This window comes from Crinia signifera, chromosome 9 (assembly GCF_055691185.1).
Source record: "Crinia signifera chromosome 9, ASM5569118v1, whole genome shotgun sequence".
In the NCBI taxonomy this organism is placed as follows: Eukaryota; Metazoa; Chordata; class Amphibia; order Anura; family Myobatrachidae; genus Crinia; species Crinia signifera.
The window spans coordinates 142,379,214-142,396,925 of record NC_139225.1 but is presented as its reverse complement, the minus strand read 5'-3'; the positions used below and the strand labels follow the sequence as shown (position 1 = coordinate 142,396,925).

General features: G+C 44.7%; 1 protein-coding gene across 2 annotated transcripts in view; it reads right to left on the bottom strand.

The window, feature by feature from the left end:
- Window positions 1-161: 161 nt before the first annotated feature.
- The window catches only part of LOC146036170 (flotillin-1-like), a 39,621-nt gene continuing 22,070 nt past the window's right edge, over window positions 162-17,712 (bottom strand). For both annotated transcript variants that reach the window (XM_083160022.1, XM_083160023.1), the window contains exons 4-13: window positions 17,149-17,239; window positions 15,629-15,772; window positions 14,768-14,887; window positions 14,439-14,534; window positions 13,692-13,844; window positions 13,435-13,616; window positions 10,949-10,994; window positions 10,682-10,819; window positions 7,568-7,732; window positions 162-2,648 (exon numbers count right to left, since the gene is read on the bottom strand). In XM_083160022.1, the coding sequence (XP_083016148.1) occupies window positions 2,616-2,648; window positions 7,568-7,732; window positions 10,682-10,819; window positions 10,949-10,994; window positions 13,435-13,616; window positions 13,692-13,844; window positions 14,439-14,534; window positions 14,768-14,887; window positions 15,629-15,772; window positions 17,149-17,239 (1,168 nt within the window). In that variant the 3' untranslated portion in view covers window positions 162-2,615. The remainder of the gene's footprint in view (window positions 2,649-7,567; window positions 7,733-10,681; window positions 10,820-10,948; window positions 10,995-13,434; window positions 13,617-13,691; window positions 13,845-14,438; window positions 14,535-14,767; window positions 14,888-15,628; window positions 15,773-17,148; window positions 17,240-17,712) is intronic.

The following is a 17,712-nucleotide window of genomic DNA, read 5'->3' as shown; positions in this document are numbered from 1 at the left end:
CACATTATACAGTAGTGCCCACAATTGACATTATGCCACACAGTAGTGCACCTTATACATGTTATACCACAGTAATGCCTCTTATAGTAAGGGTGGTGGCAAAATGTATACATATATTAAAGATACAGTAAAAGCATACACTATAGCAAACATAGAACATGTAAAGTTGTATAAAAGGTTTTTTATTTATCAAGATAATACATTTTGAGAGAAGGCATTCATCATCCACAGGCACAACAATTAATTACAGATATACATAAGTATATATGTGAGGTGACTAAAATTATAGTTTGAAAAACAACAGGATATAGCATTCCCTAATCGCAAAACTGTGACAAGGCATGATGGGACTTGTAGTTTCTCAACAGCTGGAGGGCCATAGTTTAGACATGCCTGCACTAGGGATTTTAGAAATGGCTACCACTTCAGGGTGACAATTATAGCCCTATGTATTGATGGTTGTGGACGACAAGTATGGCCCTATATCTGAATGGAGTGTTTAATCAGTTCCTGACAAAGCCATTTTCTATCTAGATCTTTTCTGTCAGACACGCTCAAACTGTGGTCGTCTTTTTTGTGGTGGGGTTTACGGGAAGTTTGCGCCGTGGACCAAAAGGGGGGGGGTTCCTTGCTGCAGAAGTGTAAGGTACACTACCTGTACCTCTTGTAGTGGAAAGGGGGGGGTTACACCTTGCGGTGTCACTCTGCGCTAGGGGACCTCTATGAATGTTGCCTGTCTTCGTGCAACGTATTAGCAGTAAGCAAACTGCTCAAACTGTGGCAGGGCATGCTGGGACTTCCCAGCATACCCAGCCACAGTATCAGCATGCCCTAACAATAAAACTGTGTTAGGGCATGCTGGCATGTGTAGTTGCACAGTGGTTGGAGTGCTACATGTTGAGAAGGAAGTTACCTTTTTTTAGGTTTTTTGACAGTATAAAATCATAAAATAAAATAATTTAAAATTATTTTAAATGAAAGAACTTAGTAAAATCGAGGAACAAAATGGCACAGGGCACGTCTCTCTGAATATCTTACTAAACTGTTGGACTTGCCCATATTTTAGAAAGCGGTTTCCAGTTTAGCTGCACCACATGTTCATTTTCCTTCAGGGACCTATCATGGGGGCACACATTTTGTTTTTTAACCTTTTTTCATCATAGTTTTGTCTTTTAAGTTAACCAACAAAGTGCCTGATTAGTTTTATTTTGCCATCATATGCAATATATTATACTCACATTCAGAGGCGGATTTTCCACAAGGCAACCTAGGCGCCTGCCTAGGGCCCAGCAGGTCCCAAGGAGCCCCATAAAGATATCCGGGCCGACCAAAACATTCCCAGAGGAGCATTGCACGACTACCGTGTGACATCACAAGGACCTGCTCACACTCCCAAAATCACTTTAATGTTCTTGGATAAAAATGTTTGGACAAAATGGTCTCATCTACTGTATGGGGGCAGTCAGGTTACTGTAAATGTGACACAGATATTAAGCCTACAGTACTTTAAAAAAATAAAGAGCCTGATTCCGTTTAGTACACAATGCCGATGTTCTCACTGAACATTTATCGGTAGACTGTGCACGCGCCAAGGTAATCTATCGATGCCATCTGCAATCAGCAGCAAACATATAGTGCAATACATTTTTGAGGTGGGCCCCAAACCAGTATCATGCCTAGGGCCCCATGAGGTCTATATTCCTTCACACTATGAAGGAGACAGCGCTTGGAGGCCTCATTCTCACCCTCACTCACCCCTACACTTGCCGCTGTTGGGTCTAGGGCACCTGCAGATCTAATTGCCTGCAGTCCTGACGCTCTTCCTGCTAATGAAAAATGCCTCCAACAAAATGGCTGCCCCTAACAGCAGACCGTTTTTAAGGAAGCTAGAGGAGGCCGCCTCCTCTAGCATCCTCAAAACCTGTCTGCTGTAAGGGGGAGGACATTTTGTTAGGGACATTTTTCATTAGCAGCATCAGGAGGAGCGCCGGGAGTCGGGACTGCAGGCAAGTAGATCTGCAGGTTCCGGCAGGCAGCAGCGGTGCAGCGATAGCCCCGCAGACCCCCGGCACCCACATTTACTACATGGGCTATTGTTGTGCCACTGTACTTGACCATTTTTAAATCCATTGATTAATTGTAACCATGGAAATTCTGCATAGGTTAACTGTGAGACGCGTGCAAACTATAATCATTTTTTGCCATCTCATGGTAACATAATATGGAACTACTAGATTGTTACCTTTAAAATGCAGAATAAGATGGTGCAATCTCTGAGCTGACTTTCCAACCACAATAATAAAAAATGTCATATACATGTACATATGTAACAGGTTAAGAAAGAATTACTCTCAAGTCCAAATTAAAACTGCAATGTAATGAAAGCACCTGGCAGAATGTTACAATTATTATGGGATTTAATCTTTAAATTGGAACAAGGCTTCCTGTTGCTCCATAAAGCAATCTCCAACACATGTAATTCAGCTGCGGATCACAGCCTCTGGGTATAGTCATAACGCATGGAGACTGACATGGCCGACAAGGAAACCAGGAAGAGGAGGACCATGTGACAGGAAGTTGGAGGTGGAGAAACCCGGGAACTTTAACTCCAGAAATTATGACATTCTCACGGACTTCTTCGTTACACTCTGAAAAAGAAACGTAAAGACCCCGATGTTAGTTGCATGGGGTGGCAAGGTGGTGTAGTGGTTAGCACTGAGTATTGAGTTGGGGGTCACTAAGAGTCAGTTTATCTATATTGTATATTCACTGCGATCTAGGCAGGATCTGACCACACAGGATCGCATTGCAATATTCGATCTAATCAGCAGGATGTATGATTCGGCATATGCAGAGTTTTGTTATGCTCCCTGTGATGTGCTGCCTGGGGGGTCTGTGCATGCGTGATCAACAATGACTAAACTGCACAGCAGCCACATCCGGGGATGATTCTGGAGGAATCCTCTGCACAGCCAACAATGTGATCTGTACAACGTGCTACCACTAACTTCTGATGGTGGTAACTGCAGAGATCAATATCGGGAGGAGTGCCACATATTCCGGACATTGGTACCAGATGGGGTGTTGCCTCTAGGGGGGCGTGGTCACATCCCTCTGAAAATAATTAACTGTGTTTTGTTTTACCTAAGCGTATTTATATATATGCATTGTGCTGTCTGTTGCTATTATATATAGCTGTAAGGTGACAGTCACTTGTGTGTAGCTGTTGTTCTATTTGGTAATATTGTACACTTGTTTCCATAGCAGCAGTGTCAACCCCCTTATCATAGTCATTCGCCATCACACATGCAGGACGGGACCACCCAGCGATCTAAACATAGTGGGGCAGATGTATTAAGCCTGGAGAAGAGATAAAGTGGAGATAAAGTGGAAGAAGATAATGCACCAGCCAATCAATACCCAACTGTCATTTTCAAACACAGATGATTGGCTGGTGCATTATCTCCTTTCACTTTATCTTTTCTCCAGGCTTAATACATCTGCCCCAATGTCCCTGAACCTTAATGTTAGGGACCCAGCTGGTGAGGTCACCTGATCATGGGCTGGTTGGTGGGCCTATTTTGGCCAAAATTTATGCTGTTATGCTTCTTCTCTGTGTTGCAATGCAGTTTTTATTATAATTATTCTTCTGATTATTCTTCTGATTAGCAGTGTTTATTACTATACAGTGTGCATCTGCCTTTTAAAACAAATCCGGGGAGTCCTGCCGCTAGTATATGGACCCCCAGTTAGGTTCTGAGAGGACACAAAGGTATCTGTGACTGTTTTATGGAGAATTAAAAAAAATACAGACCAACACCCACAGACACCATGCTAAAATGCAATAAATGAATAAAAGATACAATAACTGAAGCCTAAGGTAATTAGACAATACCTAGTTTACAACATTAATATAACCTCAATATATTTTGCAATAAAATCCAGTAAGATAGGAGCCTGAAGTGATAAGAAAACATGTCCTGCAAATACATAGAAACACATTTTTACAACATTGCTAGAAAACTTGTCCTGCAGATGCATAGTAAGATACTTTTAACCCTTTGAGTGCCAACATCTCTGTGAGCGATGTTCAAAAGATCTGCTAAATGCCAGCGCCGCTCACATTTGTTATATAAATTCAAATAAAAAATGTTTCAAAAAGATTATATTTCCTATATAATGTAACCATTATAGGTCATCATGATGAATAAAAATGTTTGGTTGCCAATTTTCACACCTATTTTGACAAATTCACTTGACACTCAAAGGGTTAATATACAAGGTATCAAATAGGTAAATGGAGAAAAAGCTGAAGGCAAAAGAAGAATCAGGTTAGTAATAAAATATAAAGATACGATATAAATTAGAAAAACATTGGGTCAGAAAAAAAGACCCCAACTAGCCATATTTGGCTCATTTAGATACCATCGACTGTATATATTTTATTACTAATACCCCTTTTACACCCAATACCCGGATCCGACCCGGCATTTGGAACACGGATCTAAGCCAAGTCAGATCCGGGATTTGAACCGTTTACACTGCGGTGCCTACCCGCAGTGTAAACAGGGGCGGCACTTGGTGATAACATCATCTCCAAGCGCCGGGACCCACGATCGTCGCGCAAGCCCAGCACCAAGGTAAGCTGCTGGGCTGCCCCCAGCCCCCATGTTCCCCCCCCCCGCAAGGTGAATGGATGCTGCACACAGGCATCCATTCACCTCCTCTCTGCCTCCGCCGCTGTCTGCAGACAGCAGCGGAGGCTGTGTGCGTCCACCTGTCCAGTCTGCGGACGCTGCGGTCTGGAGGTTATGCTTCCCACAATGCTGTAAACGGAAGCCGAGTCGGATGACCCGGCGTACCCATTTACACTGCCCTCTACGCAGGTCCTGCCCGTGTTCTACCCTGGTCAGGACCTGGGTAGAAGACCTGTGTAAAGGGACATGGTTTTTATTGTTTTTTTTAACATTACATTATTGAACAAATAAAAGGGTACAGAAATAATAATAATAAAAAAAAAAATTAGGGGGGGACAAATAAAGGAAAGGAAGGGCACACATTGATACCTTCACGTGCATATGTATATATACATTTATAGTTCAACATTACTGTAAGGGCCAATCAGAAGGCACTCCGACGACACTTAAACAGTGGCCATTGCCGTAACCTTTGTGTATGAGTTATGTTCTAGTGGTCCAGTACTCAGACCACCCAAACCACTTGATTAATGGGTTGGAGGTCGAGGGAGAGTAGCGCACCCCGGCGGTTTCATATTCGCAGTGGCTTTGGACAGCTTGTTCGATTTGGGGGATGGTTGGGATTCGGATGGAACGCCAATACTGTGCGATCAAAGTTTTAGATGCGATCAAAATGTGGCCTACTATATATCTTTCATTACTAGATAGGCTGTTAAATAGGTGAAAAATAGCCAATTTTGGAGTCGGGGAAATAGGGATTTTTAAAACGGTTGAAATTTGTAGAAACACTGCTGTCCAGGAACTGGATACATATGGGCATTCCCAGAATATGTGGAATAGAGAGCCCACATATCCACAACCCCGCCAACAAAGATTAGAGTTAGCTGGGCTGAATTTATGCAGCAATACTGGAGTCATATATAAACGGTGGAGTAATTTATAATATTGTTTGGTATGAGAAATACATTTAGATACTTTGAAACAAATTTGGAATATTTGGTGCCACTCTTCTTCACTAATTGTTTCGGCCAAGTCCTGCTCCCATTTTAATAAAGAGGGAACCTTTTACCTTTTTTAAAAGGGGTATAAGATGGTACTTCTTGGGCCTTCAGCTTTTACTTTATTTCTTTACCTATTTGTTACCTCGTATATTGAGATTATACAAACGTTGTAAGAGTATGCAAAAAAAAAAAATCAAAAGTTTTAAAATCTCATCATTTGAGGCACATGCCTAGGGGTAATCTTGTGCCTGACCCCTAAATTTGTCCCTGGTCAACAATAGGATACAATTGGGTATGTTTCCATAGGAAACAGCTTAAACATTTTTAATACACAGTGTTATTATTTTTAAAGAATATACTTTTCTATGAGAATGAAGATACAGACATAGCGAAGAAAGTAAACATTGTGTACAGAGCAAGAAAATAACGTACACATAAGAGGATGCTGTATAGGCTGAACAGAAAGATAAATAACGGATGTACATGCAGTAGTGGCTTCAGAGGAGGGGCTTCAGCACAGTTCAAAATTCAAATAAGGGAGACACACCCACTGCCAGTAAGTCAGTTTGGAATGGCAGTTGGTGGCAGTGGGTGTGGCTCCCTTATTTGAACTGTGCGGCAGCCACTCCTCTGGAGTTGCCACTGTGTATATGGGACCACTAAAGGGGTCAGATGACCAAGGGGGCACTCGCTGCAGGATTGGTGGGTCATCTAGGGGTCCAAGAAGAGGAGTAGAGGGCATATGATGGGATTGGCGAGTTATTTAGCAATATTCGGGTTTCATAGGCTTAAAGCGGAGGTGTATTTCTTTGTGCAGTTCAAGGGGCAGATAATCTACAAAGCTTTTACAAACAGTAACAAAATCCCCGATATCTCCCACTCCAGGGATAAGGGGGCATACTTATGTAAATGCATGGAGGCCTAGTGTTGTAATTGACAATTAATTTTGGACAAGAACTAGATCCCATCACTCTACAATAAGGAACTAAGGAGGAAATACGTAGATCCAGCCCTGGATGTAACACGGTGTGAGTCCAGCGGCTGTGCTTGACGCCAGCCGAAGGCAGAGTTTTTTTTAAAGTGGCATCATTTACTAGGCATTGTTTTTCCTTGTTAGTGATTGCCCCTTTAAAAAAGTTCAAGTTTGGTCGGCATAACGTGTGGCCAACACCGGCCCATGGAAATAGTTCAGGAACATCTCTCAGTAACAGTTGACAGTGAGTATAGAGCAGGAGCGTCTTTGATCAAGGGAAAGTCCAGTTTTGAGGGTCACATCGCTCAGCACAATGCTGAGGCCATTGTAGTGTATGGACAGAGCCTTACCAGAAGTAGGTGGAGAGGGGGTTGAACCAATCCGACTGAGAAAATGTACCAGTGGCAGTAAGGATTTAATGGGCCGCATGATGAGCGGAACAGGTGTGTGTAGGGGGAAGGTGAAAGATTTCCGAATGTCACTTGCCCATAGAGGTTGACGACTATCAACGCTGACTAATGCACTGTATGGAGGAAAGTAATGCCCTCTGTATCCCAGAAGCAAAATGGGTATGACAAACTGAAGTTTAAAACTGCTTTGCATGTGGTCCAGGATGACAAAAGGAGGGGATTCTCTGGATTGATTCTAAGTAAAGAAGCTAATTATTATGTTGTGTCGGAACAATGGGTAAGGTCTGCAATGGTTAAAGGAGTCTGGGGAAGCTAGCTAATGTAAGAAGGTTGGTTCCGCTTTGTATTTCTGACACTGATTTAATAAGGGGGTGCATGAAGAGGGACTAAAGCGATTCCAGACATTTTGGTAGAAGGGTGCCTGAATATGGGAGAGGTTTCATACATTGTGTTATTGTTACTCTAACAATATGCGCAACAACTGACCTGGCTGATGTTAATGCCCGTCAGCTTCTCCAGCGTGTCTGGAAGACGGGTGAGGATATCCAGAATTTCTCCGGTCATCTTGGCGGCTCCAACCTCGCTCCCACCACTGGACACCATTTTTATCTTTTTAGTTAGTGTTAAAGGCTTGCTGATCTTCCCTGCAACCTGGAACAGAGAATGGAGAGTCACCATAGGAACAGCAGCCGGTGTACAACCATCAGTTTATTCATTACAGTAGGGCTGTAGCACCACCGTGTAGCTGTGCATGGGGAGACTGTGGAGAAGACTACTTTTCCCGGCACACCAAACAAGATTTAAAAAATACCAGGGTACACCATCAAACCCCCCCAGGAAAAATCACATTGGACCCTACAGGACAAAAACAAACCCCTTGGTCCACATATGAAAAAAAGCAATCACACTGGCCCACACAGGTAAAAACATAAAAGCAGGAGACCAGTGAATCACGGTTGTCATGGTGCTGGTGGCTGATAATTAGCGTTGACATCTCTAGCTCTGGTGGCACACTTGCTTTGTAGCTTTGATACTTCTCCAAGACAATACGATATTCTCGTAATACTGATTTACTATGTTATTTTCCCTCCCCCTCTCAGGATGGCCCGCGCGTGCTAGCTTGCCTTTTTTTCATGTTTGTGCCAAATAAAACTTTATTCACTGCAGACTTTGTGAATTCGCTTCTTTAATTGTTGTATTTGCAGTTTTGATTATTAGTGCTTATTTCTACTGCAATGGCTTTTTCTGTCTTTTACTGCTCCTTGTAGCACAAGCTTTGTATGACACTCCGTCTTTTGTCTTTTGCATATCGGGACTAATTCAGCTTGGATCGCTAATCTGCAAAATTGCGCATGACTTGAAGTAGTTAGCCGCCGCCCAGATAGAAGAGAAAACACCCAGTGCAAATCTGCACATTAATAGCAAAACTATTACAGATCACTATCCACTCACAAATCCATATGCAGTGAGGCCTATCTTTTGAATTTTCAAATTCTGCCGCCGCTGTCCGCAGTGTCTCCTCACTCAGCGCTTCCTGGACACTGCGGACTGCCCGCTTTGCTGCTGCACCCACAGCCCCTGGGCGCTTCATGCTGCCCAGGTACCACCTCGCCTCCCCCTGTATCCGTCCTTCGGCTCCCGCAGGTTACAGCCGGGACCCTGCGCCCCTATGGAGCCTGCTCCCCCCTGCCACCGCATGGGCTGCGGAGCCCTAGTTACACCAATGCCTGCGATTAAGACAAGCTGATTGAGGCCAGTGCTGACGTCCCAGACCCTCCCTTAAAACACCAGGGCAGGCCTGCCGACACACCCAGAAAATAGTCGGTTACCACCCCCAAACACCATATACAATCCATACGCATTTTACTCTATTTCCCCTCATACATGCGTGATGTGTATGGAACAAGTGCAGTCATTTAAAAATCACTCGATTTGCGAATTCGCTGATTAACGATATATGCTGAATTGGCCCCATTGTTTGCAATTTCTTTGCATAATGGTAAAATTCAGTAAGGATCGCATATGATAAGCTGCTTGCAGAAGCTTAGCATATGCGATTGTTAAGCAATGCAAATAAAGGAGGAGGTAAATACTGGAGGAGGTAAATACTTCCCCCTATACCAAACCCTGCCTGCACACCACCCCCTGCCTGCACACTTACCCCTGCCTGCACACCACCACCTGTCTGCACACCACAATCTTCCTGCCTGCACACCACCACCTGCTTGAATATAACCCCCTGCCTGCATACCACCACCTGCCGGCATACTACCCGCTGCCGACATACCACCCGCTGCCGACATACCACCCGCTGCCTGCATACCACTCGCTGCCTGCATACCACCTCCTTCCTACATACCACCTCCTGCCTACATACCACTCCCTGCCTGCATACCACCTCCTTCCTACATACCACGTCCTGCCTTTCACACCACCCCCTGCATGTATACTATCCCCTGCATGTATACCATCCCCTGCTGGCATACCACCCCCTGCTGGCATACCACCCCCTGCCTGCATTTGCAATCACATCAAAATGCAATGAGATCCCAGTTTAAGATGAACATCGCAACCATCAGTCGTGGTGTCCAATCTGCAACAGCGGCCTAAGTAAGTCTAACCTAGGCTCGCGAGGCCAAGGAAACTGCGCGTCACTATGCAGTCCTTGGCATGGCCACTCCCAGAAAACAGGGACGACACAACCCTATTAACTGCCTGTCAATCAGTCAGAGGTCATCATAGTTTTGCTATGTGATCGCAAGACCCACCAGGTCCTGCAAGTGCGCAGTTCCCCCACCTGCAGATCACAGATGCGATCCATAGTGAATGAGGGCCATTGTTTACAAATCCTCTGCCCATCACAGCCCGCATTCATGCCCGGCCAGTTACCCAGCGGTCCTGAGCTTCAGTAAGCGGTCAGGAAGGATGATGTCTGACAAACCAGCAAAGAGGTGTTGCAGCAGCCAAACATTGGGCCTTATTCTAGTTCACTCTTTCTGACAAAATCCTTCTTAGATGGACAAAACCATGTGCACTGCAGGGGGGGGGCAGATGTAACATGTGCAGAGAGAATTAGATTTGGGTGAGTTATTTTGTTTCTGTGCAGGGTAAATACTGGCTGCTTTATTTCTACACTGCAATATAGATCTCACTTTGAAGTAAAACCCCACCCAAATCTAATTCTCTCTGCACATGTTACATCTGCCCCACCTGCAGTGCACATGGTTTTGTCCATCTGAGAAGGATTTTGTCAGAAAGAGTGAACTAGAATAAGGCTCATTGCCCAAGATGTTGCAATGGCTAGTCAAGCCGCAAAAATGCCCCTCTTAAAAGTGAAACACCACATTGGTGTGCAAGAGACACACACAGCATTGTGGAATGTGCCGATGTGGTTGTGTAGTAAGCCCATCCTACCACACATACTGTAATATATAAAAAGGGTCTGGAGACCCCGGGAACACTCATTCTGGTACATCCCACCTTTTACCTAGAATGCCAGTTGTGCTCATGTAACTAAAATTAGAAGAGGAAAGAAATAATGATGGAGGAAAAAACAAACACCAAACAAAGACCGGTTCTTCTAGTCTGTCTGGGAGTTACCTCAGGCAGCTTCTGCAGCAACATGTCCACTACTGCGGCTTCCTGGTAGTGCTCGAAGGCCTCGGCCTTTTTATACATCTGCTCGGCATCAGCACGAGCTCGGACTTCAATTGCGTAGGCCTCGGCTTCTCCCCTAACCTGAGGAGAGAGAGAAAGAGAATACAGGTGTAACTACACCCAGAATGCATCTGGATGACCTCATTATTTGCTGCTGGCACTCTAATGTGGCCATTTTATTGCAGAAGAGCAAGATACACAGATACTTACCCTGATGGACTCTGCTTCTGCCTCAGCTGCAGTGATGAGCTTCATTCTGCAGGACAGAAAGCAGATTAGGTGGCGGAAGGTGAGAACGGATAAGAGGAGTTAAGGTGCCCATACACTAGTAAGATTTATCTTCAGATCAGGCTGGTTGGAACAAAAACATGTCAGTTTTCCAGCATTTCCAAGCAAATGGTCAACTGCCATGTGCTCTCATCCATAACCATGTTTTTGTTCCAACCAGACAGATCTGCAGATAAATCTGCGTGTGTATGGCCACCTTAAGACATAAGTAGCACAAAGTAGATGTATGGGTGATTAGAAAATTAGAGTGCCTTTCTCCTCGCCAGCGCCATCTTGGGGACCTTTCTGCAATCTGGCTGCCTGTGAGACCCACCATCAATGGGGCTTTACGCCCTCTTTTTTGAACCAAACCCCCAGCAAACCTATATAGCCGGGGCGAAACCCTTCCCCTTCAGATGTGGCCTCTTTTCAGGACAAGACTACAAGTTACTTTAAAAACAATGGGCTACCCACGGCTCACCAAAGTGGCTGTACCTAGGGGTAAAATTACTGAAATGGGAGTTCTATTGAAGATGGGATGTTGCCCATAGCAACCAATCAGATTATTTTTATTTATTTAGCACCTTCTAGAACAGGGGTGGCCAAACCTGTCCTCAAGATCTACCAACGGTGCATGTTTCCCAGGCAACCTGTGGATCTATAGTAGGAATGAATGCAGCAGGTTTTAAAATGTGACAGTTAGTAATGACTACAGCTGTGCACCTGCTAGGTAACCCGGAAAACGTGGACCGTTGGTAGATCTTGAGGACCGGTTTGGCCACCCCTGTTCTAGAAGATGATAGATATAATCTTATTGGTTGCCTATAGCAACAGCCCATCTTTAATAGAACGCCCATCTTAGTAAATGTACCCCATAGAGGTGTCTTTCTACTATCACAGAGAGATGGCTGGCTCTTCTGCACCCTAGCGGGAAGAAGCCAGGTCATGCTGGGTTCCCAGTTCTTACATGACCTTTCATATCTCCTTTATGCCTCTTAAAAATGTGTTAATGACTACAGACACTTTTTCTCCTCAGTCACTTGAGGCTCACATTTCTGTAATTCCTGAGGAGGGCTAGGACCTGACCTACTGCTTGAGCTATAGACCAACAGACCAGGTCGCTTTTAACCCTGGTCTTGAAACTTATGGCAAAACTGCTCGCTAATCATTTAAGCACCCTTTTTCCATTCCTGTTCCATCAGGATCAGGTGGTATTTGTTTTCAGAAAAGGGACCAAAAACAACACAACCAAAATGATTTTCCACCATGTAAAGGCCGGGATCTCCTGGGTAGTTCTGTTGTCTACAGATGTGGAGAAAGCTTTTGATCAAGTCGATTAACATTTCATATTTGGTGTCCTTGAGAACATGGGCCTGGATCCTCATCTCTTCCACAGGAGTATCTTGTTTTATAGTTCTCCCATAGTTAGGGTGTCAACGGTACCCTCTATGAACCTTTTGCTATTCAAAAGTACTGGACAGAGGTGTCCTTCTCTTAAACAATGGCCCATTGCTGAGGAACAATCGGCTAGTGTCTCTTCCCATAAATTGCCATGGTCGCTCCAGATTCCTAGGCTCAAAATTCCACAAATGACCCTGTGCTGCAATGTTGAAAGTAACTCAAGCATCTCTTTCAGTTTTCTTCAGTCACACCCACAGTGTCCAACACCGACTCTCCCCCCTGGGATTCTCCAATACATCTCTCACCTTGGTCTCCCAAAGATGTACCCCCTACACACCCAACAGATTAATTTATGGATCTTAAATGCTTTCTTGACTTTCCCTCACATTCCTTCTGGTTTAATCTCTAATTAAGACCATTTATTATCTTCTTACCCAAATGACACCTTATGAACCCAAAGTGGTCATCCCCTGGCTTTGGAGATCCACATCTCCTCCCTACAGCTCTCAATTGTTTAAGAGGATCGATCTATACATGATGATGGAGGACCTGACCACGTCATTTGTTTAAAAACTCTGATGTTAAAGCAATATGGTATGACTGGATGAGATTTAAGGAATCTGAGTATTATAAATCCATTACATACCTCCCACTTTGGAGTTAGCTCTATACCCCCACAGCGATCCCTTTCAACTCCTTCAGTGCATCCCTACTGATTTCACGCATGTATGCTATCCCTCCATACTTCTATTACACCCTCTATTGCTTTGTACCCCTCCCTTTCTATCATTATCTTACACTGTATTTGTGTATTTCTTGCCTTCGATGGCTACAGTTAGTGTAGTATGATTATTGCTGTCCATCGTGTTCTCCAGTACCTTATGTCTTCTATATTCATGTCTTATACTTGCTACTTGTTTTGTTTGTCCTGTTTATACTTTATCTATATGTAATAGTGATCTATTTATTTTCTTAATAAACAGATTGCATAAAAAAGAAAGGGATACAATAAGGACAACATAGCAAACCTCTCCGCCTCAGCAATTTTCTCCAGCCTGTAGCGTTCTGCATCTGCCGGCTTCTTGATTCTGGCCTCCAGTTCCTTCTCTCTTCGACTAATTTCTTGCTCCTGCAACATGACCTGTTGCGCTCTCTCCACCACCTCAACTTGGACCTTCTGCTCTTCAATCTTTTGCTTTGTCTTGGCTACCTAAAAATCAGGAAGCTGTAGGTCAACCGACTGCCATCTGCTGTGGGGATTAGCGATGGGTAGTGATGGCTGTACCTGTAATTGATAGGCCAGGTCGCTCACAGCCTTCTTGGTGTTCACCTCCAGATCATACATGGCCTTCTTCAGTTCAAAGTCTCTCTGAGCTTGCGCTATTTCCACCTCATTGATGAACTGAGCGGACACTTTCAACTGTAGGGCCTCTGCCTCCTGCAACATGGCAATGTGTTACCATTTACACCAACAATAGGCACTCCTGCTTTAAGAGCGGATGTAGATTATTGCAAAACCGCATTTTATCTAATCAGTCCAATGAGACAATATCGGACTTGAAACAGACGTGGCTGCTATTAAAGTAGACATGGCATCTTTTGCCGCAGCTGCTACTGCATCTTTGTGCTAATGCCACAATGGTTGTCCTAACAAAATGGTGAACTCTATGGTGGTGCAGAATCTCCATCCGGACACAGCCTTTAGTGTCAGTACAACTGCGTCTTTAGACCACTTGCGAGCCATCTCCTATAGTTAACACCCATAGTTGCCAACTGAAATTTCATGGATTTGCGACAATTTCGATACACGTCTCGGATCTGCTATGGTCATATTACCTTTATGGCCTTCAAACTGGCCTCCATTTGTATAATTCCTCTCTTCTCCAATTTCCACCCAGCCAGATCTAATAATAACATTGCATGCACAAGCAACATGATACTCTCTTTTGTATGATTCATTCCAGGTGGCTACTACCGTTGCTAATAGTACTGACTTCTCCTTACAACAGTAACAAGTCCATGTTTCATTCACCTTAATCCCGGCATCTCTCTTGGCCATGGCCTCACCAATCCTTGCATCCTTCTGTACCTGTGCGGTCCTGGCTTTACCCAGAGAGAGCAGGTAACCCTAGAAGTCAAAAGATATCAACAACTGGATTAATAGGACTCAGAACTCAATAAACCCACCTCCATCCTTCTTCTGCAGATCCCTAAAAATCCATAGGTTCTGTTCAGGACCCCATGTTGTCCAGGTCTCCACACAAAATCACAAATAAAATAATTTGATCCATCTGTAGATCTTTTAAAATGTCTCAGTGAGTAATAAATACACCTGTGCTTTTTTTTTTTTTTTTTTTTTACCTGATCATCATGGATGTCCTTCAAGGTGTAGCTCACAACACTGATTCCCATATTCACAAGGTCAGAAGAAGCCACTTTGAAAACCTGTTCTGAGAACTTCTGCCGGTCCATATAGATCTCCTGGGGAAGAGAAAGTGAGGATGTTATGGAAGAATCAAACAAGAAGCTATTATGGAATGTTACAAGAGGTACATTATAAAATAAGACATTGGGGGCAATACTTAAATGCCTGTGAGGTTCAGGCTGATCAGGAATTCCAGGGAGTCATCTGGGAACTAGTTCATCATAGGCTGGCCATACACCAAGACGACCTGCATAAGACCTGATTGTGGAGAGGTCAAACGAGTGATTGTATGTGATTAGAATCACTTGTTCGACCGTAATGAGAGCCAATGGATGAGACGTGTAGCATGTCTTATCTGTGGGCCAACCTCATGACCCTCGGGAGTGTGCATCGTGCACACACGTTGTGCACACAATCCGTCGCCCCCGCCAATGGAGATTGGACGTTTGGATCCAATCCCGTTATGGTGTATGGGGGCCGATACAGAAACACAAGGCAGGGCTGAAACTGGTATTTAATCGTCACCTGAGGCAAGGCAGTCATTTGTATCTGCTCCGTCTCCCCCCTACCTGCATGCACGTATAGAAGAAAAAGTACATGAGTGGAGAAGGCCTTGCTTGTGAGAGCTTACATTCTAAAGGGGACGGTCAGGCAGACAGTGGTGACAACATTACTTCTCAATAGGATGTCCATGTCACTTGTGTAAAATGAATTAATAATTATGCAGCCAAATTACTCCCAAACTTCCAAAATAAACCTAACCTTGTCAGAAGACAACAACAGACGTGCGGCCTTACCTCCACCGTCATGTGGGCCATGATGGCGCGCTGGTGACCCTCCAAGGTCTCGTGGGCAATGTGTGCCACCTCATTTTCCGTTTTATCTAGGAACATCTGGCAAGCAGCCGCCAGCATCTCCTTATTCTGGCCCTGAATTTTTACCTGCAAGAGTGTGATAAATAGATTAGGCGGTGGATGTGTGTGATATATAAAAAAAAAAAATTATAATCGGAACATTCGGGACTTTATTCTGGTTGATTCGTTGGCACGCACGTTTGCACGCACCCATGCGAATGGTAGCCGCACGCAAGCAGTCATGCGAAGGGACGCCCATACCACATGCGAGCGTGAGTGTTCACAACGGTGCGTGCTCCTATGCACATTGCCAAGTCCGCAAGATCATCCACTGTGTGTGTGTGCGAACAGCCTCTGTGGGTGATTTCATTCGCAACTCTAACAATACTCATGCAGTCAACCCATTCTCAACCCATTAGTTAATGACAAGATTTCACTCATGTCATTGTGTTTATTGGAAATCATTTACTAATTTACTCACCACCCAGCACTTGCCACCACCCAGCACTTGAGGTCCCTTTTATACGCCCAGGTTTCCACCCATTTTTACCCTCTTGCGAGGTCGCGCCCAAAGAAACACCCACATCATGCCTTAATCTTAGGGTGCAAGCGTATTTCTGTGAACAAGGGTGCGAGCGTGTACGGACTATGAAACCTGCACATGCGCAATGCGGCAGTTGCGCATGCGTAATGAGCTAACTTCTGCATTGCGTGTGAATTCGCATGCGAGCGAATCAACCAGAATAACCGCCTCAATCTGGAAGAAACCGTTTCCGGTACTTCTCAGAAGTATATCTGACATTTATATATGAAATAAAAATGAAGGTAGCCAAAGAACATGCGCAATCTCTATAGAGTAGGCCTGGAAACAGGGGAGGAATCTTCTCCATCATTGAGAGGGAACAAAAGGTACAAAGAACGACTCTTCGAAAACCACAAGTTCTAGACACCCAAAAAATAAGAATAAAGGGTTTATATATATATAAAAGGCTAACTACTCCTCACCTCTATGAGGTGAAGTACTGCCACGGGCTTTTCACTAGCTGCATCAATAAAAATTCTGACCCATTTGGGCAACTGTTGATTTTAAAAAATGACTGTAACCAACATATAGTAGCTGAAGTAGTGTTTATTCTAGCACCCTGCACCTTTCAAAATCCATGCAGTTCCTCTTTCTTGCCTGGGGTGTCGCTGTCTGCTGTGGTGGTTCTAGCATAGTCTGGTCTGTATCTCAATACAGGCCAGGCTGTACTAGAGAGCACCAAAGCAGACAGCGACACCCCAGGCAAGAAAGAGGAACTGCATGGATTTTGAAGCGTGCTAGAATGATCACTAGCTGAAGTCAAACCTTCCTATCCTACTACAGAAACTTTTACATACTGTATCTAACCTTTTCGATCAGATCGGCCCTTTCAGCGCAGTAGTTTAGGAGTCACACACCACATTCTCCTATCCTGCCTTACCTGAGCAATGCCAGTAACGGAGATGGGGACTCCATGCCGTGTGTAGACCTTCTCACTCTTCACATTCAGCGTCATTGTATTCAGGGAGAGCCTAAAAGGTGACATCATAGGTGACATAAGTCCTCGTTTGGTATCAGACGCAGAAGTCCAATAATGGCAAATGAACAGCGGTGGGTGATGGAGAGGGCGGGTAAGGTTAGCGAAACAGAGTTTTGGGGGAGAGGTCCAAACAACATAGGCATGTGTGGACCATTCCCAGAGCCACTGCAAATGGAAAGATGGTGGCTGTGCGCAAGCAGGGGTCCACCATAATCGCTGCAATCTAAGCACAGAGCGGCCTTGTCATGCCTTGGGCGGCCCCCAGTGTGCGATAGCAGGACAGGACGGTCCTTCTCATGCTGGGCGGCCTTGTCCTGCCTTGCGTGGCCCCCAGTGTGTGTGATAGCAGAACAGGACGGTCCTTCTTATGCTGGGTGGACTTGTCCCCTGCCTTGGGCGGCCCCCAGTGTGTGTGATAGCAGGACAGGACGGTCCTTCTCATGCTGGGCGGCCTTGTCCTGCCTT